This window comes from Choloepus didactylus, chromosome 6, assembly GCF_015220235.1.
Source record: "Choloepus didactylus isolate mChoDid1 chromosome 6, mChoDid1.pri, whole genome shotgun sequence".
NCBI classification, from domain to species: Eukaryota; Metazoa; Chordata; class Mammalia; order Pilosa; family Megalonychidae; genus Choloepus; species Choloepus didactylus.
In genome coordinates, this window is record NC_051312.1 from 145,848,548 (window position 1) to 145,876,464 (window position 27,917).

At 36.7% G+C, this 27,917-nt stretch overlaps 1 protein-coding gene across 2 annotated transcripts in view; it reads right to left on the reverse strand.

The window, feature by feature from the left end:
• Positions 1 to 27,917, reverse strand: part of CDON (cell adhesion associated, oncogene regulated) — a 116,139-nt gene that overhangs the window by 4,112 nt on the left and 84,110 nt on the right. For both annotated transcript variants that reach the window (XM_037841902.1, XM_037841903.1), the window contains exons 17-19: positions 25,106 to 25,386; positions 22,349 to 22,428; positions 5,720 to 5,991 (exon numbers count right to left, since the gene is read on the reverse strand). In XM_037841902.1, the coding sequence (XP_037697830.1) occupies positions 5,720 to 5,991; positions 22,349 to 22,428; positions 25,106 to 25,386 (633 nt within the window). The remainder of the gene's footprint in view (positions 1 to 5,719; positions 5,992 to 22,348; positions 22,429 to 25,105; positions 25,387 to 27,917) is intronic.

The window sequence follows — 27,917 nt, forward strand, 5'->3', positions numbered from 1 at the left end:
AGCTTAAAAAAAAATGGTAGGAGAAGTCACTGGCACTTTTTCTGGCTCTTTTCCCACTCCTTCCCTAGCCCTTCTGTGGCACTGTGTGGAACTGGCCTTTGCTCCCATTGTAGGTCCCTGGCCCTGTTCTGGAGAGAGTAGAGTAACCCCTGTGCACACACTGGGGTGCTTGGATCACTGGCAATCTACTGGATCACAGTTGGAAAGAATGAACCAGGAAACTCATCTCTGACTTGCTTACAAAGAACTTGCTCTGCAGACAGAAGCAGCTTGTGGATAGCTAAAACAATATAAAAATAATTAAGTCAAATTGGCCTGAAACAGAGGATTACTTGCTTTAAGACAGAACATGGTGCTAGTGATGGGATTCTAACTCATAAGTAGTTAAAGGGGGACTTGAAACTCCTGTAAGTGGGGGAATGCCTAAGGCCAGTGTTTTTTGCATTTTCTTTAGTATTTGTTCTTTTGTTATCATTAGCTCCTTGGCACTCAAGGAAATCTCTGTCATGTCACCAGCTAGACACAAACTTAAGGAACAGTAGCTCAATGACTAAATCTCACAGTTAAGACTTTAAAATATTAAAATGTGCATATGCAACAAAATATTACAAGACAAACAAAGAAAGAAGCAAAGAAGGCCCCTCCAAAGAAATAAGACAAAAATCTAGAAGACATCCATGAAGACTAGACTTCAGACATACTGGACAAAGACTTAAAAGAAATGATTTTCAATATGCCTAAAGAGATAAGGGAAAACTCAAAGAAAGAACTAAAGGATATCAGGAAAATGATGAAGGAATAATGTATGAATCCCAATAAAGAAACAGAAAATTTAAAAAGGAAACAAACAAATACTGGAATTGAAGACCATAATAACTGAAATTAAAAATGACTTAAAGGCTTTCAAATGCAGAAAGAATCAATAATCTCAAAGATAAGAAAATCGAAATGATTCAGGCTGAGCAGCAGAAAGAAAAGAATGAAAAAAAAAGAGAACAGAACCGAAGAATCTAAGAGGCCTATGGGTTACCATCAAGCATACCAATATACGCATTATGTGAGTTAAAGGAGGAGAATAGAGAAAGGGGCAGAAGGAATAGTCAAAGAAATAATGGTAGACTACTTCCCAAATTTAACGAGAGATATGAATATACACATTCAAGAAGCCCACCGAACTTGAAACAGGATACACTTGAAGAGACACACCCAAGCACATAACAGTCAAACTGTTGAATGCCCAGGACCAGGAGAAAGTTCTGAAAGCTCAAGGGAAAAGCAACTTGTTAGGTGCGAGGGAGCCCCAACAAGATTAAGTATTGATTTCTTATCAGAAACCACAGAGGAAAGAAGTCATGGGGATGAAATATTTAAAGTACTGAAAAAACCCACAAATTGCCAACCAAGAATTATAATGGACAAGTCTTTTAAAAATGAAGGAGAGATGAAGACATGCCCAAATAAAAAAAAACCTGAGGGAGTCTGTCACCATCTCCAGCTATTCTTACCTTCAGACTGAAAGGTAAGGACACTAGAGAATGGATCAAAGTGGGAAAAAGAAATAAAAGCATCTGGTAAAGGTAACCATATGAGTAATTAAAAATACCAGTACTACTGAATTGTTATTTTTTGGTATGTAACTCAACTTTTTACTTGTTACAGGTCCTAAAATGAAAATGCATAAAAAAGTAAGAATATGTCTATGGTTTGGACACATAATGTATAAAGATAAAATTTTTAATGAGTACAACGAAAAGGTAGGGGACAGAGGGCATAGGAACAGTGTTTGTGTATGCTAGTGAAGTTAAACTGATAGCAAATCAAACATAATCAGACATATCAAATATAAATCTAGGATGTTAAATTTAAATCTCATGGTAACCACAAAGAAAATGTCTGAAAAAATGTGTACAGAAGGAAATGGGAAGGGACTGAAAATGGTACAATACAAAAAAATCAAATAAATATGAAAGTAGGCATTAATGGAAGAATTGAGGGACATGAAAGGTATAATACTTACAAAGACTAAATAGAAAAATGGTGGAAAATAGCCATGGGTTATTAGAAGTTACTTTAAATATAAATGGATTAAACTCACTAGCCAAAAAACAGAGAAGGCCAGAATGGATAAATAAGCATGTCCCAACTATATGCTGTTTACAAAAGACACAAGTAGGTTGAAAGTGAAAGAATGGAAAAAAATATTCCACTGAAATAGTAACCAGGAGAGCTGGGGTAGCTATACTAATATCAGATTTAAAAGATTTCAGTCAAAAACTGTTATGAAGGACACTATAAATTAATAGAGAGGTCACTTCAACAAGAAGACATAGCAATTATAATATCAACAGATTTGAAGAGAGAAATAGATGGTTCTACCTTCAATACACTATTTTCAATAATGGATGAAAGACCAATAATGACATAAAAGACCTGAATGATACTATAAACCAGCTAGAGCTAACAGACATACAAAGAACACTTCACCCAATTTCTCTAGTGAACAAGGGTCAGTGTCCAGGACAGACCATATGTTAGGTCACAACCATATGGTAAGTCTCAAAAAATTTAAAAATATTGAAATCACACACTGTGTCTTCTCAGACCACAATGGAAATAAGTGAGAATCAGCAACAGAGGGAGATGTGGATAACTCACACATATGTGGAAATTAAACAACACCCCCCTAAACAACCAATAGGTCAAAGAATAAATCACAAGGGAAATTAGAAAATATCTTGAAGTGAATGAAAATGGAAAAATGAAAAAATTCAGAAGTGAATTTTACCAAACATTACAAGAAGAATTAACACCAATCCTGTTCAAACTCTTCAAAAAAACTGAAGGGGTGGGAATAATCCCTAACTCACACTATGTGGCCAAATCAACCTCATTCCAAGGCCAGATAAAAATACTACAAGAAAAGAAAATTACAGACCAATATCCCTTATGAATATAGATGCAAAAATTCTCAGCAAAATACTAGCAAACTGAATCCATCAGCATATTAAAAGAATAATATACCATGATCAAGTGGGATTTATTGCAAGGATGCAAGGGTGGTTCAACATAAGAAAAATCAATCACTGCAAAACACCACGTTATAAAAACAATGGGAAAAAACACAATTGTCTCAATTGATCAGAAAAGAAATCTGACAAAATCCAGCACTTCTTGATAAAAACACTCAGAAAACTAGAAATAGTAGGAAACTTCCTCAACAAGATAAAGGGCATATATGAGAAACTCACAGCTAACATCATATACTTAATGGTGGAAGACTGAAATCCTTCCCACTAAGATCAGGAACAAGACAAGGATCCTCACCGTCACCACTGTTATTCAACACTGTACATGAAAAACTAGAAAACATTGCTGAAAGAAATCAAAGAAGACCTAAATAAATGGAATGGCATTTTGTGTTATGAATTAGACCAAATATTGTTATGATGTCAATTCTAACCAAAGTGATAAACAGATTCAAAGTAATTCCAATCAAAATTTCAACAACCTTCTTTTCAGAAATAGAAAAGCTAATCATCAAATTTATATGGAAGCATAAGGAGCCCCAAATAGCCAAAATCATCTTGAAAAAGACGGATGGAGTTGGAGGATTCACATTTCCTATTTTAAAACTTATTACACAAAGCTACATTAATCAAAACAGCGTGGTACCAGATGAAGGACAGACATATAGAGCAATGGAATTGGACTGCGAGTTTAGTAATAAACCCTCACATCTATGGCCAATTGATTTTTGACAAGGGTGCCAAGTCCACACATGGAGAAAAAAATCCTCTCATCAACAAATGGTGCTGAGATTCTGGACATCCACATGAAAAAGAATGAAAGGGAACCTCTACCTCATACCATATATAAAAATTAATTTGAAATGGATCAAAGACCTAAATGTAAGAACTACAACTATAAACATCCTAGAAGAAAGCATAGGGAAGCATTTTTAGAACCTTGTATTAGGCAATAGTTTCTTAGACTTCAGACCAAAAACATGAGCCACAAAAGAAAAAAATAAATGGGACTTCATCAAAATTAAAAACTTTTGCCCATCAAAGAACTAAGTCATAATTAAAGTAAAAAGAAAACCTACAGAATGGCAGAAAATATTTGGTACCACATATCTGATAAGGGTTCAATATTCACAGTATATAAAGAAATCCTACAACTTAACAGCAAAAAGATAAGCAACCCAATTTAAATGGGTAAATCTCTTCAATAGACATTTCTCCAAAGAAGATATACAAATGGCCAAGAAAACATGTAGGGAAATGAAAATCAAAACTAGAAAGAGATACCATTTCATATCCCCTAGAATGCCGACTATTAAGAAAAAAAAGGAAAATAATAAATGTTGAATAGATTGTAGAGAAATAGGAACACTCATTCATTGTTGGTGGGAATGCAAAATGGTACAGCTGCAGCAGAAAACAGTTTGCCAGTTTCTCAGGGAAAGCTAAGTACAGGATCACCATATGACCTGGCAATCCCAGTTCAAGGTATATGCCCAAAAGAATTGAAAGAAGGAACTTGAACAGATATATGCACTCTGATGTTCACAGCAGCATTATACACAATTGCCAAAAGATGCAAGGAACCCAAGTGTCCATCAGCAGATGAATGGACAAACAAAACGAGTAATGCACATCTATACAAAGGAAGTATTATTCAGCCATAAAAAGGAATGAAGTTCTGATACATGTGACAACATGGATAAACCTTGAAGATCTCATGTGTGAAATGTCAGACACAAAAGAACAAATACTGTATGATCTCATTTTATATTAAATAAATTTTCATAGCCAGAATGTAGAATACAGGCTACCAGGGACCAGGGTGGGGGTAGGGAATGGAGAAATAATGCTTAATTAATATAAAGTTTCTGTTTTGGGTAATGGAAAAGTTTTGGAAATGGATGGTGTTGATAGTAACACAACCTTGCAAACAAAATTAACACCACTGAAGCGTATATTCGAATGCGGTTATAAGGGAAACTTTTACATTGTATATATATTACCAGAGGAAAAATTTTTAAAAACCACAGACTTATACAAATGGGAACCCTAATGTAAACTATGGACTATGGTTAATGATATAATTATAGTGAATAGTATAATTGTAGTAAATAGTATAATTATAGCAAAGGTACCATACTCATATAAAGTGTTAATATTAAGGAAAACTGTATATGTGAGAGGGGGTTATATGGGAACTCTGTACTTTCTGTATGATTTTTCTATGTACCTACAACTTCCCTAAAATAAATAAATAAAAGGGAAACAATAAAGTTGAACTCTCACTAAGAATTATACAATTCATCTGAGAGTTAAACTCCTCGAAAGGCCCAAAATAACCACCTTCCAGAAAGGTTACTGTGCCAGGACCGACTCAAATGAAAAAGGGGCACACGGTCAGCAAGTCATCGGTTCAGTTACAATCTGAATCAAAGCCTATTTGGCTTTATATTCCAAAATGTAATGGGGTCAACAGCCCAAGGTGAAGGATGTGAATAATAACAGAATTTCACAGAATTGTCTACCCAATCATCTTGTAATGGCATATCCAACACACACCCTTCCCAGACTCTTAAGAAATAAGTGAGCTGATCATAGAGAGGAAACCCTGAAAGCATCATCTTCCCTCGTGTAGATTTTAGCTAACTTGAAGCCTATCTGGAAACATAAGATTTCTACTGCCTCTCCTGTACCTCTGTCCTGTGCTGTAGCATCTGTGGAATCAGAGCAGATCTCGTTTATATTGTCCTGACCACGAGCGTGCTGGACAGGTTCTTGTACCACGTTGTCCTTGATGCTCTCCTCGGGTGACTCGCCACAATCAGGGACTGTGGAGGCCAGACACACAGGCAACTTCACGTGACCGAGGGGCTTCATCTCCAAACCATCCGGAGAATACTGCGCCACCACGGGGACCACAGGAAGGGCGTTGCTGGGGAAAGTGCTGTTGGTTTTGGTGAAACACCTACAAAGTTTACATCAAAAGAAAAAGACTTGTGTCTAAAGGGATCAACAGAAGAGTCTTATTTTGAACTATCATTTGGTATTCTGCATTCACAGATTCTTAAGAAAGACCGAGGCTTCAAAATAGCTAAATAATACACTATGATTTGAAACATTAAGAACTCAAAAAATACAGTTGAAGGGGAACACAACAGGAAAATGCATCAAAAGGCAACCCACTCAAGAATGAGACCTTTTATGACAAACTATCCCTCATGCTTCCTTTGTCTTAGTCCATGACAGAAGTTGTCTTTATTTCATAATTAACTGGCTCTTGAATAAAGTACACAGCAGGTACTGTATTCAAGAAGGAATGAGGGTAATAAAGAGGAAGAGGACAGAAAGCTATGAAACTTGGGGCCAACAAAAATGCACTGCTTTGATATCAGATAACATGTTCCCTCACCCTTGAAGGAAACCCCACAAGGATTAGACATTCAAAATCCAGGTTTTCTTTGTTTATTTTTCAATTATTTCATTGCAGTATAAATTGTTGGAATTTAGCACTGAGGATTCACTTCAATTCTGCCCTACTTTTATTCCCAGCCTAAGGGAAGTGTTTTCTTCTATTTTTTTCCTCTCCATTCTTCAGACTAGATAATTTGTATTGCTCTATCTTCTAGTTCCTTGACTATCTCTTTTGCTGTCTCCAGTCTTCTGTTTAGCCCATCCAGGAAATTTTCCATCTCACTTATTGTACTTTTCAGCTCTGGAATTTCCGCGTGGTTCATCCTTTGTATGCATATCTCCTGGTAAGAGTGTAAATATATTTATAATAGCTGTTTTAAAGCCATCGTCTGCTAATTGTGACATCTGGGTAATCTCCGGGTCTATTTCTATTGACTAGTTTTGTTTCTTGAGTACGAATCACATGTTTCTGTTTCGTCACTTGTCTAGTGATTTTTTCCCCCCTTTTTTTGGTTGGTTCTGTGAGCCTCAGAATCCATCCTCTGACACCTTCTGCTTGGTTCCTTGCCTCAGATGGAAGAAAGTCCACAAGCAAACACCCTCAAAACACAAATTTCAGTGGCTGTCTTTCAAGGGTAGACTCTCATCCAGTTTCTGCCACTTCTGTTTACTCTCCAAAATTTTCTAAATTATCTAGATTTTATAGTTATGATCTGTGGGCTTTCAAGCTACTCCATCACTGGATGCTGGAACCTCAGAAATACATTCTTTTTTTTTTCCTAAAATTGGAATAAGAAAAGTTTGGAGATATTGTTGCACTTCGCTTTGATTTGCATGTATTAGATGGGAAACACATAGGACTTGTCCAGGGGTATGTTGGAACACGATAGGTTAGAAAATAAAGATAATAAATTTTTGGATTTCCATCCTTTAAACATGGGATGGTATATTTCTGGGCAATATGAAAATAAGTAAAAGGAAGTCCATTCAACTGCTGCTAGCAATTTTGTTGGTTCAAATTATTGGAAATATCAAATGCTAAGCAAGAAGGAAGAACTAAATCTAGAAGAGAAAAAGATATCTATCAGTAAAATAATTGTTTCATTTAAATAATTCCAACATTGGGAAAGACTCGCCTAAGTTGGTGGTAGCAGGGCTTCTCTCAGACAAAGAAACCATCTTTCAAGTGACTCATGGAAGATGCATTTCAAAATCAATCCTTGTTGCATGCACAAGACACTTTCAATGAAAAAATAAAAATAAAAATAACTCCGACTTTTAATTTCATATAGAAAAATACACTCACTATACATGTGATGGAATCCAGACACTTGTCCTCTGGAATGAAAGTAAAGTTTGTCAGGCATTTGTTTGTAAATAATAACATTGAGTTAAAGCAGACAGACTTTAAAAACCTCTCTGAAGGAGAGAAAAGAGAGAATGGGACAGAAGCAATACTGGGAGAGATAAAAGCCAAGACATTTTTAAAAATGAACAAAGCTCAAGCCACAGACTCAAGAAATTCTCTGAGAATAGAGCAGAATAAACGCAAAGAAAATTACACCTTCAAATGTCAATAGTTAAATTGCTGGAAGCAAAATACAAAGGGAAAAATCATAAAAGTAGCCCAAGGGAAAAAGACGTACTCCCCGAAAGGACTCAAAAATAGCTTTTCAGTTGATTTCTCAACAGAAATGATGGAAGCAATAACATAATGGAACAACAATTTTAAAGTAATAAAAGAAAATAACTGCCAACCTAACATTCAGTAAACAGCAAAAAAGAACCTTCAAAAAGGAAGAAGAATAAAAGAGATTTTCAGACTAAAAAAAGAGAAAAAAGAAAAGGAAAAAGCAAGGTCATATAGGGAATTCTGAATAAATATTCACTGCAAAAAAAAAAACACACACACACACACAAAAACAAACCAGTAATTGTGATGTTTTAGGGGATTTAAATAATTGTAAAAATAAAACTTATGATAACAATAACATAAAACACTGGAGAGGGAAATGGAGTTAAAATGTTCTAAGGCACTTGCATTGTCTATGAAGTGATAAAAATACTAGTCTATATTAGATTTTAATTAAAGTCACAAAGCCTGGCACCAAGAACACAGTAACTGAAACACAGTAGGACCACAAGAGTATTGAATAAATAAGTAATGAACACCAGAAATTTTTTATACGTTTTTTCTCATTCAAGTAAATTTATTAAATTAATGAGTAAGACTCTGACTTGATGTTCTGTTTCTTTGCAAGAATTTGAAAGTAATAGAAAGGTACTAAAAACCTATATTTAAAAGACAAAAAAGCATCATATCAGAAAAAAAAAGTTTTAATTTAAAAAAAGTAAAATTTGTCTGTAGGAAAAAAAATACATACTTAACAGAATTTGAAAAATCAGGGAATCCCCTTAAATACATATAAATTAATAATTTGTTTATATGGCTCTAAAATAAATGAAATTTTATAATGTTGACAAAACAAAATAACAAGAACTCACCAGACAATGTAATGACTTAAATTCTGCTTCCTTCTTTTAGTTGTTTTTTTTTCTGGCCCATTATTTCAATTTAATGCAAAGTCGTAGGGTGAGATTTTTAAATGAAGTCTGAGGGTAGCAATGGCAGTTTGTGAAGTACTTATGTCCGAATGATTGGAGAAGTAAATTATAATGATGGGAGAGGTTTAAAGGAGTTGGCGAGGTAGAAAGCAAGGGCCAAGTACAAGGTATGGTAATTAGTGTGCTGATACACTTGCCAGGTTTTATGTGCCAGAGTAAACAAGCATTTGTTTTAAAGGAAACTACAAACATTTAGCAAGAAAAAAGTACAATTTCCTATTACCTATTCTTTAGTATCTGTTTTTCAGATAACTGAAATAGAAAACCATAGCAGTAGTTACTTTTCTTTTGCAAATGACTAACATCAATTAGCAGAGTGGTGTTGATGTAAGATCATGATTTGACTTAGATATTTAAAGTGATTACAACTCAAATTTTTAACATGATAAGTGAAACAGTGATAAATTTTCTATTACAGTAATTTTTTTATTAGAGAAATTATGTGTTTACGGAAGAATCATAAATAATATGTTAATATATTATTAACACCTTGCATTGGTGTGATACATTTGTTACAACTGATGAAAGCACATTTTTATAACTGTACTATTAATGATAGTCCATGTAGAAATGTCTATTCAAGTCTTTTCCCATTTTTTAATTGGGTTGTTTGTCCTTTTATTGTTGTTGAGTTGAAGCATTCCTTTATATATTCTGGATATTAAACCCTTATCAGATATGTGGTTTCCAAATATTTTATCCCATTGAGTAAGTTGCTGTTTTACTTTCATGATAAAGTCCTTTGAGGTACAAAAGTTTTTAATTTTTATCTATCTATTTTTTCTTTGTTTGCTTGTGCTTTGGGTGTAAAGTCCAAGAAACCATTGCCTAAAACAAGGTCCAGAAGATGCTTCCCTAAATTTTCTTCCAAGAGGTTGACAGTTCTGACTCTTTTATTTAGATTTTCAATCCATTTTGAGTGATTTTTGTACATGGTGTGAGGCAGGGGTCCACTTTCATTCTTTTGCAAATGGAGACCCAGTTTTCCCAGCACCATTTGCTGAAAAGATTATTTTTTCCCAATTGAGTAATCTTTGCCCCCTTGTCAAAAATCAGCAAAAAATATGAAGGTTGATTTCTGAGCTCTCAATTCAATTCTATTGGTCTATATGTTGTCTTTGTGCCAATACCATACTATTTTGATTACTATGGCTTGTAATAAGTTTTAAGATTGGGAAGTGTGAGTCCTACAACTTTGTTCTTTTTCAAAACAGTTTGGGCTATTCAGGGTCTGTCACCCTTCCATATAAATCTGATGATTGTCTTTTCCATTTCTGCAAACAAGGTTGTTGGAATTTTCATTGGGATTGCACTGAATTGATAAATTGCTCTGTGTAAAAATGATATCGTAACAATATTCAGTCTCCTAATCCATAAACACAGGATGCCCATCCATTTATTTAGGTCTTCTTTGATTTCTTTTGGCAATATCTTATAGTTTTCAAGTTCTTTATATCCTCGGTTAGATTTTATTCCCAGATATTTGATTCTTTTAGTCGCTATTGTGAATGGAATTTTTTTCTTGATTTCTTCTTCTGGTTGTTCAATACTAGTGTATAGAAACACTACTGATTTTTGTGTGTTGATCCTGTTCCCTGCTACTTTCCCGAATTCATTTATGAGCAATAGGAGCTTTGTTGTACATTTTTTCAAGATTTTCTGTGTATAGGATCATGTATCTGCAAATAGGGGAAATTTTACTTCCTCATTTCCAATTTCTTTTCCTTGCCTAACTGCTCTGTCTAGAACTTCCAGTACAATGTTGAGCAACAGTGGAGACAGGGAGCATCCTTGTCTTGTTCCTGATCTTAGAAGAAAAGCTTTCCCTCTTTCATCATTAAGTATATGATATGGGCTGTGGGTTTCTCATATATGCCCTTTATCTTGTTGAGGAAGTTTCCTTCTATTCCTAGTTTTCTATGTGTTTTTATCAAGGAGGAGTGCTGGATTTTGTCAAATGCCTTTTCTGCATCAGTTGAAAGGATCATGTGTCCCCACAGCCCCATCATTCTGTTAATGTGGTGTCTACCTTAATTGATTTTCTTATCTTACCTAGGATAAATCACACTTGATCATAGTGTATTATTCTTTAAATGTGCTGTTGGATTCTGTTTGCTAGTATTTTGTTGAGAATTTTTGGATTTATATTCATAGGGGATATTGGTCTGTAATTTTATTTTCCTGTGGTATCTTTATCTGGCCTTGGTATGATAATGTTGGCTGCATAGTATGAGTTAGGGAGTGTTCCCACTTCAATTTTTTGGAAGAGTTTGAGCAGGACTGGTGTTAATTCTTCTTGTAATGTTTGGTAAAATTCACTAATGAAACCATCTGACCAGGGCTTTGCTTTGTTGGAAAGTTTTCTTTTGATTACTACAAGAAAAATTGTTTTTTTTTTTTTAGCAATAAAAAAATGATAAAAAGAAAAATAACATGTCATACAATACAATATACTAGTAAGGACAGCAAATAACACCACTACCAAGAATCCCATATTCCTCCCCTATATCCCCCTCTCATATACATTTAGCATTGGCATATTGCCTTTGTTACATTTAATGGAGGAATATTACAATGTTACTGTTGACCATAGACTCCAGTTTGCTTTGATTATGTTTTTTCCTGAATACCATCCCCTTTTCAACTCTCTACATGGTTGACATTCATTTGCTTTTGTTGGAAAGTTTTTGTTGACTGATTTAATCTCTTTACTACTTATTGGTTTGTTGAGATCTTGTTTCTTCTTGAGTCAATGTAGGTAGTTGTGTGTTTCTACAAATTTATTTCATCTAGGTTATCTAATTTGGCATATACTTGTTCATAGTATACTCTTATAGTTCTTTTTATTTCAGTGGGGTCGGTAATAATGTTCCCCTTTTCATTTCTGAGTTTAATTGTTTGTATCCTCTCTTTTTTTCTTAGTCCAGTTAAAAGTTTGTCAATTTCATGGATCTTTTCAAAGAATGAATTTTGGTGTTATTGATTCTATCTTTTTTTAATTCTTTATTTCATTTGTCTCTGCTCTAATCTTTGTCTTTCTTCTGTTTGCTTTGGGTTTAGTTTGCTCTTCATTTTCTAGCTCTTCCTGTTTTGAGGTTAGGGCTCTGGTTTGGAATCTTTCCTCTTTTTAATAAAAGCATTTAAAGCTATGTATTTCCCTCTTGGCATTGCCTTTACTGCATAAGTTGAGTATGTTGCATTTTCATTGCCATTCACTTCAAGATATTTCCCAATTTCCCTCGTGATTTCCTCTTTAACCCATTGGTTGTCTAAGAGTACACTGTTTAATTTCCACATATTTGTGAATTTCCATTTCTCCCTCTGTTACTGATTTCTAGCTTCATTCCATTGTGTTCCAAGAAGATACACTGTATGATTTAAAATTTTTTTAATTTATTGAGACTTGTTTCATGACCTAATATAATTCTCCTGGAGAATTATCTATGTGAATGTCCCTTCTGTTGGTGTTGGGTAAAATGTTTTATATATGTCTGTTAAGTCTAGTTAGTTTAAAGTATCGTTCAAGTCTTGCATTTCCTTATTCATCTTCTATCTAGATGTTCTATCCATTATTGAAAGTGGTATACTGAAGTTTCCAACAAGTAACTTAGAACCATCAATTTCTCCCTTCAAATCTGCCAGTATTTGCTTCATATATTTTGAGGTTCTGCTGTTAGGTGCACATATAATTACAATTGTTACGTGTTCTTGTTGAATTTATCAGTCTACAATGACTGTCTTTGTCCTTTGTAACTATTTTTGACTTAAAGTCTATTTTATCTGCTATTAGTATAGCTACCCCAGCTCTCTTTTGGTTACTACTTGCATGGTATATTTTTTCTATCCCTTCACTTTCAACCTACTTGTCTTTGAATTTAAGGTGAGTCTTTTGCAAACAGCATAAAGTTGGGTCATGCTTTTTTATCCATTCTGCCAATCTCTGTCCTTGACTGAAGAGTTTAATCCATTTATATTTAAAGTTGCTACTGATAATGCAAGACATTCTTCTGCCATTTAGCTATTTAGTCTTTGTAAGTCTGAAATATTTTCATCCCTCAATTCTTCCATTAATGCTTACCTTCATATTTATTTATTTATTTTTTTTGTATTGTACCATATTGAGTCCCTTCTCATTTCTAACCAGTATATTTTTCATATACTTTCCTTGTGGTTACCATTGGGTTAAACTTTAACATCCTAAATATATAACAGTCGCATCAGATTTGATATGAACTTGACTTCAACAGCATACACATACACTGTTCCTATATTCCCCAGGCCCCCCATCTTTTTGTGTACTTGTTATAAATTACATCTTTGAACACTGTATACCCCAAATCATAGATTTATCATTATTTTTTAGGTATTTGCATTTTAGCACCTGTAGGAAGTAAAAAGTGGTGTTACATGCCCCAAAAATACAATTCAATAGCACCGGCATATGTAATTACCCAAATGGGTGCCTTTACCAGAGGTCTTTATTGCTTCGTGCTACTTTGAACCACTGTCTAGTATCCTTTCATTTCAGTCTGAAGAACTCCCTTTGGCATTGCCGGTAAGGCAGATCTAGTGGCGATGAACTCCCTCAGCTTTTGCTTACCTGGGAATGTCTTAATCACTCCCTCATTTTTGAAAGTCCTGCATGATATAAAATTCTTTATTGGCTATTGTTTTCTTTCAGAATTTCAAGTATTTCAAACCACTGCCGTCTTGCTTCCATGGTTTCTGAAGAGAAATCACAACTTAATCTAATTGGGATTCCCCTGTACATAACATGTTGCTTTTTTCTTGCAGATTTCAGAACACTCTCTCTTTGTCATTTGCCCAACAGTTTGATCAGTATGTGACAGGGCATAGTTTTCTTCAAGTTTATCCATTTGGTGTTCTCTGGACTTTTTGGATGTGCATATTCGCATCTTTTGGTAAGTTTGGGAAGGGTTCTGTCATTATTTCTTTGAATATGCCTTCTGCCCTTTTCTTCTCCTTCTGAGACTCCTATTTTGCATATAAGTATGCTTGATAGTGTCCCAGAGGTCTCTCAGGTATTTTGCTTTTTTATAATTCTGTTTTCCTCCTGTTCCTCAGTCTGACTCATTTCAAATGTCTTGTCTTTGTATTCGCTGATTCTTTTGTCTGTCAGCTCCATTCTGCTGTTGAAACTTTCCTGGGAATTTTTCCTTTCAGCTATTGTCATTTTCAACTTCAGTAGTTCTGTTTGGCTCTTTTTTAAAATTTCTTTCTCTTTACTAAGATTTGCATATTGTTCATTCATTGTTTTCCTGATATTCTTTAGTTCTTTCTCTATATCTTCCTTCCTCTCCTTGAGCATAATGAAGGTCACTTTGTTAAGTCTTTGTCTGGTATATCCAAAGTCTGATCTTCTTCACTGATGCTTTCTGGATTTTTACCCTTTTTCTTTGGAAGGCCCATCATTTCCTCCTTCTTTGTTTGTCTTGTAATATTTTGTTGCACACTGTACATTTTAATATCTTAAAATGTTAACTCGGAGATTTATTCCTTGGGTTTTCTGTTTCTTGACTTTGTAACCAGCTGGTGATATGACAGATTTTCTTGAGTGTCAGTCCTCCTGTCAGGAAGGTCTGCCCAAGGTGAATGCAAAGTGCAGGGTCCCTGTTGTCTTTTCTGGGCCCATGTCTCTTCCTGGGCTTGGGAGCTCCCCTGTTTACAGGCATTTGAATACCCCCTTCTCCCAGGACCTTCTCCCTCTCCCAGGTGTTGCACTGCTGGACTTAAAGTAGGTTAGTCTTTACCCCAGGCTGCCCACTTCATTCGTTTCTCACACTCCTTTCATGGTCTCAAGCTGCTTTTGCTTGGAGGGCAAATTCTGGGAGGGGCGGCCTGCCAAAAAGGAGTTTCCCAAGTCAGTCTTTCCTAGCCAGCACAAGGCCAGGGACCCACAAAGGGAGCAGCCAGCCAGCTCCAAACTTCCCAGGAGAGGGTCCCAGAGTTAACATTTTTAAATATTAAAACATACAGTGTGCAACAAAAGATTATAAGACAAATGAAGAAACAGGAAATAATGGCCCTTGCAAATCTATAGGGAGTAAATCCATAAAGATGCTTTCACAAGGCACGATTTATTATTTATGCAACACAATAAGGTGCAATTCCACTATCTTTGGCTTCCCAAACAAGCTATCAATTGCACCTATTACTGGGTTATGGTGAGGTGAAACTTCACTGAGTTGTCTCTGACTCAATGAAACTACTTTTCTTAATTTTCAGTTTGAAAACACTGAGTAAATAGAATTCTTTGCATCTGACCACATACAAAATCTGTACTGTCTGCAAGAACTCAGGTGGTCAGTGACTGCGCCCAAAACACCTTTTAGTAAATAGGAAATGCCTCTTTGACCAACCTGCAACACAGGAAAATAATTCTGAAATTGACTCTGTTATGGTCTCCTAAGAAATGGTAAAATGATAGAATATTCTTTGTCTCACCATCTGAATAGCACACACTAGGAAATAAGAGATTGGAATAGCCATACAGGATTAAACATATTTTTGGACATTCCTGTAAAACTATGCAGCACCTCTTAAATATTTTCTAGCGAAGTATTCCATGTCCACTCACACAGCTGAATATTTGTTAAGCATGATTACGTACAGAATTACTTTGATTAGATGATTATATTTTGCATTAAGTTTCCTCTTCTGATTATCCCTCAAGGGCAGAAACTAACTCTACCTAAATCTCTTGACTATGTGATACTTATTTTCATTAATATGTTCTTGAGATTGCTGAAACAGTCACATCATGGTGGTAGTTTGTTAGTTTTAATATTGGCTCATCTCTGCAGTTTCCTCTTGGCCACTGAGTGTCTGTCATTTTGCTAACTGTACCACAGTAATGTTTTCACACTTTCCAATACCCCCCATCTCTTCCAACTTTTTCAGCAATTATGCACATTCCTGCATGTACTCTCTTAACTCTGTGCCTTCGTTATCTTTCCCCAAGTTTTAAGAGACAAACGTTTAGAAACAGTTAGCTTTGTTGGCAATCATGTGCATGCACTCTCTTGGCTCCATGCCTTCTTTGTCTATTCCCAGTCTAAAGCCCTGCCTTCCCCTCTGATCAGTGTGGACCATCAGGGCAAGGAATTTGCTGTCTCTCCTCCCACCACCAAGGATGGGAACCCCATATAAGCCCCCAATAAATGCTCTATCTACTCACCAAGCTGGACTTGCCCAAGTCATTTTTGGCTCTATCATACCCTTAGCAGTTTTCTGGAAGGCTGCCTTATTACACAGTCCCTCACCTTACTCGGAATACTAACTCAGTCCCCCTTCACGGGAGCTCGTCAGTTACTATGCAGCAGAACCCTGATGACACTCCTCTAGGGCCATGCCTGTCCTCCATCCTCACTGTCCACTCCCTGCTGGACGCTGCAATGACCCTAGCAGTTAAATGGTGGTTTCCTTGGGGGGGGGGGGCGCATTTATCAGAGTTACGTAATAGGTGACCAACGTTGGGTGACAATAAATGACCGAATACACTACTGAATATGGTAATGAACACACACCCAAGCACATAAATAAAAGACCAAAAGCACTCCCCCTAACCACCTGCCTCCATGACAATATGCCCTTTGTCTCCTTATTAGAAGTTGGAGATAGATTAGGGGAGACAAGATGACGTTTCGAAAAGGAAGGTGTTGACTGATGGGAAAAAGTTAGACACAGCTCCGGAAGCTTTCTGTAGAGAATGAGGCAGATTACCACAGAAGGGAGAGAAGCAGGATCTTAGGTTTCATGTCTTTACTCCCTTTTGCTTCATGGACAGTTACGAAGTCATTAAATGGTCGGAAGTAGAAGAGAGACAGTCATAACAAACTGACTTTTAGAAGAAAGAGTTAGGTGTACTGGACAAGTAGTTGTTTTCATACTTAACAAACTGACTAGATGGATCAAACCCTAGGCCCGAAAGAACCACTATTACAATTAACTTTTTTTTCATATTCAACTCTACTTACTATTTCTATCTGAGTGTAACCGTTTTCGATTTGGTAAAAGAACATCCCCAAATCCAACAATGCACAGACCTTTACTTTAAGGTTATCATTATACAAAAACTTTGAAATCATTTGTCATGTCCATGTTTTCTAAAGCACCATTCCCAATAGTTTCATTCTCCTCCGGACTATCAACCACGGAGCTTACATTTTGTCCCCAGATGGATTATATGCAATTTTCCAAGCTGATTTTTACTTGGCTACTTCCTGTCCACCTCCAATCTTTCTAGGACCCTCAAAGTTAATTTCTCGTTCCTTCCTGACGGGACCTCTCGGTTCAGTTTTCATCTGTGACTTTCATCAGTGTCCTCCCTACTCTCTCTTACAAATTATCAAGACTGAGGGTAAACGGAGTAGATTTAATATCAATCCCTTCCCATAAAACTAGCCAAGCAACTGAGAGACCACCTTTGATTACATATCCAGAACTGCATCACTGCCTTTTGAACTGAGGAAACTTGATTAAAATCTATTTAACTCTTCAAATGCCCAGACTGCACAAGGCTTTCTCAATTAAGCCTTAAGGCAGGAAACTGGCTCCCTACAAAACTGCACTAAATATGATTCTTCCCGGCTCTTCAGAGTGAGCTATTTCATGTTACTCTTAAAACCTGCAAAGGGTCAAATGAACTGAGCACAGTGAGGCAGACAGTCATTTGTAACATGCCATGAAGGTGCCAGAATCAAATTAAAACTTAACAGATTGCTATAATGCACACTCCTTTGCCACCTGTTCTCAAATTTTCACATCTCTACTCCCGCTTAGACAATAAAGGCAAGACGTTCTCTCCAGACAGTTATCACTAAAATAGAGAAGTGATTTTAAAAAGGGGTCTACAGTTGGCAATGACTTGTTTGTTAAAAGCCCACTCCAATGAACACATTTAAGTTTAAACCAAAGAAGTAGAGAAAAAAGAATCCTGGGTGGCAGGACAGGGTGCAGGTAAGATCCCATAAAGAAAAGGCCTAGGCAAGACTTCTCCAAGTCCAAGGTAGCTGTGGAATTAGAGAAATATCCAAGTTAAAGGCAAGTTTGATGGGGCACCACAGGGTTCTAAGAGGGTGACCCCTGAAGATAAACTAAGGGGCAGAGAGTTTGTCTTCATCTCCTCCCTGTCTCCTAGCTCAACAATGGCACTACAATTCACCCAGCTACCTCGAAGCTGTCCTCGACACCTCCCACGACCTTGTGTGATCAGATTCCACATCTTTTGCCTCTGTCCTTCTCATTTACTAGGCTCCTGCTACATTAGCCTTCTTCAAATTGTTTGAAGACTCGGGCCTACTGCTTTAGAGATTCTGCATAAATGGTATCTTTTGCCTGGAAAGCTTTTACCTAATTTTACAAATTCTTCAGAGCTCAGCAAAATGCCACTTGTGCAGGGAGCTCTTTCCTCTTGGATGACATTTTTTATTTTTTTCCATTAAAGCATCCAGTTTTAATTATATATTTATTCATATGGTTTATTTATGACATATTTTAAAGATATGTCTCCCCCATTAGACTATAAATTCCATGAAGGCAGAATGAATGAATCTTCTTTTTCTTTTTCACTCTCCTTATTTTACCACTCCTCTTTCCCCATCTCTGTTTTTCTCTGGAAGATACATCAGGGCAATAAAAAAATAATAATAAAAGAGATGTCATCTCATAAAAAAAGAATATTTAACCATATTAAATCCTTAAGAAACAAAGCAAGTAAATATCTTAAATAACTAAATTTATAAAAACATTCCATCAGCCATGTCTATTGTCTTCCTTGGTGAATTCATCCATTTTTAAGTCCTAGAAATCACTTTGATACAAACAATTTCTAAAATCTGTCTAGGCCCAATCTACCCCTGGCCCCAAAACCAGCATTTTCATTTGTCTGCTTGACTTAGAAATTTAACCAGCAGCTTTAAATTTAAAATGCTCAAGACCAAATTCATCACCTTTACTAGACATATCATTTTATTAAGTCTCTCCAGCTACCATGTCAATCCATGCTTGAAACCTCCTGACCATTTCAACTTGCCTGTTTTCTTGATCACTATCAATCAATTGCCAAGTCTTGGAGATTCCAACTCTGCCATCTTACTCATCTCTTCCTTTTCATTCCCAAGACAGCAATTGTCTAACTTGTCTCCTGCCTCCAATCCAACCCATGCTTTGCTAGCATCGATCAAGCCTGAACAGAAGCCTGAATAATTGGCCACTCCCCTTCTCAAAGACCTTCAAAATAATTATGATGCTACTAGACCAGTGCATCTTAACCTTTAACCCACGTCCCATTTTGATAAATGTAAAAACCTCATACCCCTTTTGTACTTTCTATTATAGGTTTTTTTCCATTGCTTAAACATAAAATTATATGTAACGTGCTTTTTCAATGTGCTTTTTCAAACCCTACTGCCATGTTCCTAGCTTTGTCCAACAATCATCATTATCAGACTGTGGATTCCCAGAGGTAGAGACTGGCCAAGGTCTATGACATGGTGGGCACTCGATCAAGTAACTCACTAAACCCTGATGTTCAGGGACCTCCATGATATAAGCTCAGTCCAGCTTTCCAGTTTTATATCCTACGACTGTCTACCTGCATTTCACCAGACAGCAAAATTATTCCAGTGGTTCTTAAAGCCTGTTCCTAGGACCAGCAGTGTCAGCCTTATGTGGAACTCGTTAGAAATGCAGATCCCCAGGCTCCACCCCAGACCTTCTGGGATGACTACTACTCTGGGAGTAGGGCCCAGCAATCTGTTTGTATAAGCCTCTAAGTGACTCTAATGTACATCCAAGTTTGAGAACCACTCAGCTCCTGTGTAAACACATTGTCCTTCCTACCTCCATGACTTCGCTCTTAAAATTCCTTCTGCAGAGAAACACGTCAGGACCTATTCCAGTGCCTGGGCAGTGCTCAGTAAATGTCATTTGATTAAATCAAGCCCCAAACTCTACAGTACCCATTTGACAGTCCTCATAAAACTTAAATGGAATCATGCCTCTTTTTATGTAAGCACTATTTCAGTTGGCATCAAGAAATGAAAACTAATTCTTAGTAAAAACGTCAATATCCAAAAAGTGTAAATTGATTACATTTCAGCACATGTTGGGGTAAATCATACATTATCTACCTCCCAGCCTTCAAAACTTGTTAAAAATTTTTGTCATTTTTTGGTGATCTTGAGGAAGGTACCTGTTCTCAATTTCAAAGTTAAAAGAGTTAAAAGCTTAAAAGCTAATTTCTCCAATTTTCCAGAGATGATACTTAACTGTCCAATTATTAAGTGTCAGAAATCTCACAATGACATCTGGGAGTCAGGTGAGACTTTGGGCTAACCTTGGAAACAAATATATATGTATGTGTGTGAGTGTGTGTAAGCAAAGATTTGCCCTAACCAAATTATGCAAAGAGAAAATTTACACCAGACAGAAACAGAAGCTGGTGTTCCCAGGTTGAGGAAAATTCATCCATGTTCCCAGAAAAAAGTAAAACCCCCAGACATGAAATGGGGGAAGTCACTCACTTGAAAATCAATAGAAATACAATTGTCCAATGTCTTAAAGGAAAACAACGATGTGTAATAAAAATCCCCAAATGAACACACACACACACTCACTTTCTCACACACGCACAAGGGCCATGAATGTGAGATGGTAGAGATTATTTAAATCCTTTTAAGGAAACAGGATGCATTTTTGGTCTTAAGATAAAGAAATGACTGGCAGCAAATTACCAACAGATTTATAATCAGAGAATGTTAGAGGTGGGAGAAATCTTAGATTATCTAGGGCAATCTTTCACTTTGCAGATAAGGAAATAACCTCAGAGAGATTACATAACTTCCCCAGATTACAGGTCTCAGGACAGCAGAGCTCGGGTTCACTTACCACCATTCTAACTTCTAGGCACAGCCAAGACCTGCTGATGGCCAAAAGAACCAGAAAGGAAAACATATTACCTACTTCCACAAAACCGTCTGTTTTAATTAAATCCATCTGATTATTTATCAGGTGCATGAACCTCCTTTTCCAGGTCTTTAGCATGTTCCTAACCAATTGAGGTAAAATCTAAGACAGGCTCAGAATAAAACTGTGCCTTCAACATTACAAACAACTTAGAAGGCAGGGTCATCTGGAATTTAAACAGACAAGTACTGGGTTCTTGGCTAACAGAGGAACCCCAATATGGATTAAGGAAATGACAACAAAAATCTCCAAGAGGCTTTATTGCTTTTAGTTCTGCAACTCTCAAAAGTCATACAGAAACTATTTCTTTTTCTTTTTAAAAAAATACTTTTAATCTTGTCTTTTTTTACTAGAGCCATCCCCTAGCTGAGATTTCTGTAACTCCCAGAGACAACTTTTGATCTTTGCATTCATTTTTAAAAATACAGATCAAATCCCATATTGATAATGAAATATCCAAACTCCAGTCCATACTCCACTTATTTTAGGTAGTAACTTTGAGGCAAAAGTATAATTGTAGAAGCTAAGAACTGGGAGGGACATTTAGTGACTATTAAATCCAATACCATCATTATGTAAAAGAAGGAACGAAGACTTCTGACCCTGACACATTTTAATGCAACAAAAAGTTTGATAATCCTTTGAAATTAACATATTTAGAGGTAGCATGAATGTTTTCTGAATGTTCTGTCAAAACTTAAATGCACAGGTCACTCTACATATTTCCATCTTGCTTGAAATATTGTGAGTACATATTACTTTTATATTTAAAAAAAAAAAAACAGAAAACTAAATGGCAAGATTTTGTTACTTAACTATTTAAAGATTTTAAGATTTAAAATACTGCATAATCTTGCAAGAAAACGTCAATAATATTACTATGAAAAACATGACCATATACACAGGGATTTTTTTTCCCTAACCTTCAAATATGCTCTTATCCATCCTCATATCCCGTATCTTAGGGTAGAAAATAACAGGGGAGAAAAGATAATGTCTCTTTCCAGGGATTGACTCTAATTTATAGATTTTAAAAACATTAAACTTTTAAATCGTATCTCAGTGGGAAACAAAGGCTTTACTATTGTGACTATACGTCTAAGAGAAACTGAGGCACAGAAAGATAAAAATTGTAAAGCAGAGACAAAAAATAGAGTAACAGCCTTTAAATGTTAAGACTCCAAATTCAGGACTTTATACCTTAGGTAAAATTTCAGGAAACTTCATGTGCCAAAGGGAAAAGAAAAGAATTCAGAGACCTTATTCTCAACAACCTGAACAAATGCACATCAACATACCTGTTGTTGTTTCTACAGTTTCGACAGCTATGGCACTCCAATGGGTCGGTCTGAGGCACTGCCACGTACATACCACCACCCTTGTCAGAAAGGAGGTCCAGGAAATAGAGAAGAAAAAAAGAAGGCTGAAGGTGGCATAGCTCAGTAATCAAATGACCCCAAGTCTAAAAGGCATGTTGAAAATAAACGCATATTTACATGGTAATCGAACCAATTCCTCAAGCAACGCTATGCTTATCGTTATTTACCCATATTCACCAGTGAGTTTGGTGGAGCTCTGCACAATACTAAAACTGTCCTCCAAAAAACCCAACTGCCATGTCTTTCCATGTTATTTCTGTACTGGAAAAAAGCAAATAAATGGAGGGAGAAGTTAATCACTTCCCTTCAGTGTTTCAAATCTAGCTGAAGTTTTGTTAGATTTCAAATCTAACAGAAGTTTAGGATACATTCTAAACTCCTACTCGTTTTTACTTTTTTAGCAGTCATGGAAGAATTTTATGTGGTGCCAGGAGGAGACACCGGGTGTGAAATGTGTATGCATGATGTCACAAGACAACCCCATCTTCACTTTCCTGAAATTATTTCAATTAACTGTGTTCAGTTGATTAAGCCAAGTTTTAAAACATGTTCTGTTTTTCCAGATGGAGTGGATTCTCAGCCAGCCATGACTTGGAGGGAGTATTAATATTTTGATGTTGCTTTTGGCAGAAACTGCCCAGCAATTCAGAAAAATGCCCAGAGTAACACATACCTCACTGTAAAATGTTCACTTGACAAGCACGATGGCAAGAGTGCTTTGAACATGAAGCTAAAAATTGAGCTTGCCTTATGATCAAAGTCAGGATTTTCCTTGCTGACGAGAAGCAGCAGAACCGAGTTTGATAAGAGTGGGGAGGCTGCTACACTGCAGGCGTTCAAGGTTAGGAAAAGTTCAGGCAATTGTTTTTCCCTAGAATACTTTCCATTTCCATTCCCCTCATAACAACATCCAGAATCTAAGCAAACTAAAAGGACTGAGAATCTCTCTCAGCGTTCCTGACCCAGCTGACAGGAATAATGAAGAAAACACTGAGAGAAAGAATCTTTTTTTGCTACATTCATTCCATGAGCACAGACTCCAAAGGTCCAGAAAATGAAGTTAACAACCTGCAGGGTGATGTATTTATTTGAATAGCTGAACATATTAAAGTTAAGTCAATGGTTTTTATGATCACTAACATTTTTAAAATTCCCCTATTTCCTTCCACTCAGAAGATGAGAGTAAGAAAACTAATGGGTTAGAGTCACAGATGGTAATCTCTAAAATTGTACCCGTGATGGGACAACTATTACTTCAACAGCAACAACACAAAACCAAAAGTAGTGTGATCTAATGCTGAAGCAAACATGAACCTTATTTTTCCTTCCTATGGATCAGCATGTGCTATTCAAACTTTAATGCTCTCTCCTTCAGTTTTCTTAGACAAAGTTTGTAGTTTGGACTATGAATAGTGATCCCCCCCCCCCAAAAGTTTAGAAAGTCTGAATATAAGCCATGTACTTCCACACTAATGAAATTATTATTTTCTTTCAGTAATGAGATATACCAAAGCAAATTAAATAATTTTTTCTACAATACATAAAAGCTATTACATTTCTTTAAAATGTGAAACTTTGTTTTCCAAATGTAATCTTTTAATAAATCTTTATTAAAGCTGAAGATGAAGAAAATTCTAAACTTCTTCAAATTTTACCACATTGTGGATTTTGATAAATTAATCTGTAATGATAATAAGGACAAAGACTAAATGAGTGCTTAATTTGACAACTATATGCATTCCCTGTTTGACTGAAAAATAACGGAGCTATGCATCCAAACTATGTAATAAATCAAACTTCCTAGTGAAGGGAACCTCTTTAACCAGCATAAATTTAAGTCATTCTCTTCCCATTTCTAAATGTAAAGTATCTTAGCTAATTATCTCTTTAAAAAATAATAAAATACACAGTTTTAACGGTTTTTCACTCCTTGTGGTTAAAGAATACTAATACTAATATCATTAAATGCATAAATCTTTATAGGCAACTATAATAGCAACAAAATACACTGAGTAAAAAAACAACAAAAAGAAACCCAGGGTGGGTCAGAATTCCCAACTGGCAACCTGGCCTACACAGTCCTTTCAAAAATTTCAGTCAGTTGTCAACGTGTAAAAATCTGGCAATTTCACCTAGATTAATGGACATTTTGAGACATCAGAAAACCTGGCACCACTGGGCCTTCACTTCTGCACAGCAAGGACCCACGGGCCCTGGCAGGACATGAACTCTCCAGTTTGTGACCGCCCCTACCGCGGCCGTCTCACCCCACTGGCCTCGCTCAGTTTCATTCTCTGCCTGTCTCTTCCAGGCAGATGAGTTTTCAGACCTCTCTCTAAATAAACCCGATTGGAAGTATCTGGTCTGGTCTACACCCAGTGGTATCTCCATTTCATCTAAGAACAAGACCCAGTCTATTCTTCAATGGACTTCCAGGTTCAGTGTTCAGTAATTTAAAAATATAAACTAAACTGATGAATACAACAATTATCTGACAATAGGCTACATATCAAGATGACTCTGGATGGAGCGGCTGCCAGCAGTACATACTAGTGCCATTCAAGGGCACCTGAGGGGTTTCTATAATTAAAAAAGCCAGACGTGCTGCCCTGTCCTTGTACCTTGGCACCCTGAGGCCCACAGAAGGCTTTTCCTTATAATCAGAAGGTCTCTTACATTCAGTAGATGAGGAGGATGTTCAAAACCCACGTGTGTCCTGCTCAGAGAGTTGGCGTGCCCAGGGTAGAGCCCTCCCTTTACGCTGCCGTTCAGGGTTCCGTCGAGCCCACCAGGGACCTTGTGGTGAAGGCGTGAGCAGCCGTTGCCGAGACTGCTGTTGTTTAAGAAGCTTCCGTGAACGTTCCCGTTAACCCGGTTTGTGCCGGGCAGAGCGGTGCATTCCGCCACCTGCCCATTGATAGCTGCCCCTTGGTAGAGATATCCTGGTGGATCATATTCTGTTGAGAACAAAAATTTTTTTAAAAAAAATTTTAAGGGAGATACTGAAAAGGACAATCTTCTTGCTGAGGAAGTTTTGTTGATGAAACCCCTAAGAAGCTACAAATACACTAAAATAAAACATTCTAACAATGTTCTTTTAAAGCTTGCTTGTGAGGTATGCTTTAATGAAGTTGTTGCTATCTGTTATTTCCTTTACAGTGTGGAGGCAGCTGTGAACTTTGAGTTAATCAGGACTGTCAGTGGAAGAGAAATTCACCAAGGAGAAATTGCTCAAAGAGAATTTTAAAATTGTACAAGATGAAACTATCAAAATAGCAGCAACTCTAAGAAAAAGTGATTAAACTCTTACACACTCAAAGTGCAGAAACAAATCATATAAAACCACAATTAAAAAAAAAAAGACTAACTTTAGGTAGGCTATCTCAAATAGCACTAAACAACACTTTTCAGTTAAAGGACGGAGCTGTGAATATACATTCACCGATAATTCATGCAGTTCTGTGATCATTAAAGCCTACTTGGATGCTGTGGGGTACCAAAGGAAAAGGCTAAGTATTCCATTTCCTTAGATTAAAAGCATTTGAACAACTGCCTCAAAATTCTAATTTCCAGGGGCACACCTTCCAGACATGCTTAGGAAAAGCGAAGTATCCCTTAGAAAGTACAGTATTTAAATGATACAAGATTTGTCTTTTGATAAATTCTTCAAAGTTTCAGAGCTAGCCCAGGCTGGATTATGTGTCCCTTCTTTCTACTCCTTCTCTGGTTATGACACTCTCGCCCAGGTGTGGTATTGCCAGTCTACCTGTTTACCTTCTACACCAGGCTATAAACTTGGAGAGGGCAGAGACCGCGTCCATTTTACATACCAAGATATCTCCATGGTCCAACACAGTGCCCAGCACACAGAAACTAGCCAATAAATACCTTTTGAATGGATGAAAGAATTAACACTATCATAAATTTTCATTCTAAAATACATTATCAGATCACAAAAGAAAATGATTTCATTCAGATTAATGTGGCTCAGATAACCAGACTAATACTTCTCATTGAAAGATTTGACACACACTCACACAACCAAAGGGAACAGCATGAAAACTGTTTACAAAAAGGCCCAGATGGGAGACTGCATCATAGGATTGAGAAAGCCTAATGGACCAAAAGGGGGAAGTGAAATGAAGCAAAAAAAAAAAAAGTTTCAGTGGCTGAGAGATTCCAAATGGAGTTGAGAGGTCACTCTGCTGGGCATTCTTATGCACTATACAGATAACCCTTTTTAGGTTTTAATGTATTGGAATAGCTAGAAGTAAATACCTGAAATTATCAAACTCCAACCCAGTAGCCTTGTCTCTTGAAGATGACTGTATAACTACATAGCTTACAAGGGGTGACAGGGGTGACAGTGTATGGACAAATGAGCAGAAAAACGAGGACAAAAAGTAAATGAGTAATAGGGAGGAGGAGGGGTATGGGATGTTTTGGGTATTCTTTTTACTTTTATTCTTATTCACATTTTTATTTATCTATTTTTTGGAGTAATGAAAACGTTCAAAAATTGATTGTGGTAATGAATGCACAACTATATGATGATACTGTGAACAAGTGTTTTACACTTTGGATGATTATATAGTATATGAATATATTTCAATAAAATTTTTTTAAAAAAAGAAAAAGTATTTTAAAAAATAGAAAAAAGGCTCAGTCTGACATCACCAGCTGTTGTGTCCCTACCAATCTCTTGGAAGGCACCAGGCCAATCGAAATAGATCACGTATTTTTCCTGAGCTGTTAAGTTGAAGGAGACTGTAAGTGGGAACTGGCTGATAGCTGCTGGAAGTGCTATCACTGCTTGCATCTTCCTTTGTTTTTCCTTCATTCCCTTGCTCTGGGGCCAAAGGGGAAACCAGAAAACTTCCTAGCAAAAAGGGTCCCTCTTTGCTTGGCTATCCTATTTGATAATAGCTGGGGAAGGAGAGAAGGTGGGAAGGGAAAGAGAAAAGGGAAAAGGAAAAAGGTTTCCAGGTTATTTGTTCAAATCACTGCCATCCGTGATGGTTGAAGCAAACCTGTTACTGGGCATACGTGGAGAAGGAGCTGCCAATATGGGCAGCTTGGGTACATCGGGTAGAGAAACTGGACCGCGCTATCTTCAGTTGTGAGTGTTATTCGGTCACGGTAACTTGGAAAAGTCTTCATTACCTTGGTTCCCAACATGTGCTTTCTATTCACAACTGACATGATTTGAACCAGAATGAAGATGCTCTTGCAGCAACTGCAAAGCTCCCGCTTCAAGGACTCATCCTCTTTGGTGGTCCAACAAAGCCCGAGTTTCCCAGCACCAACCCAGCTTTTTATGTAGAGACCTGCTTAGTTTGGGCTTTGCTGTTTACTTCTCCCAGGCAATTTAATTTGATGTTCCACTTACTCTGGCTGACAGCTAGAACGGTTTTAAAGTCACCTCCTCTGAATGAAGAGTCTAGCGAGTTTTATACCATAACACTAACACGTTCAAGTGTCAGAGCTC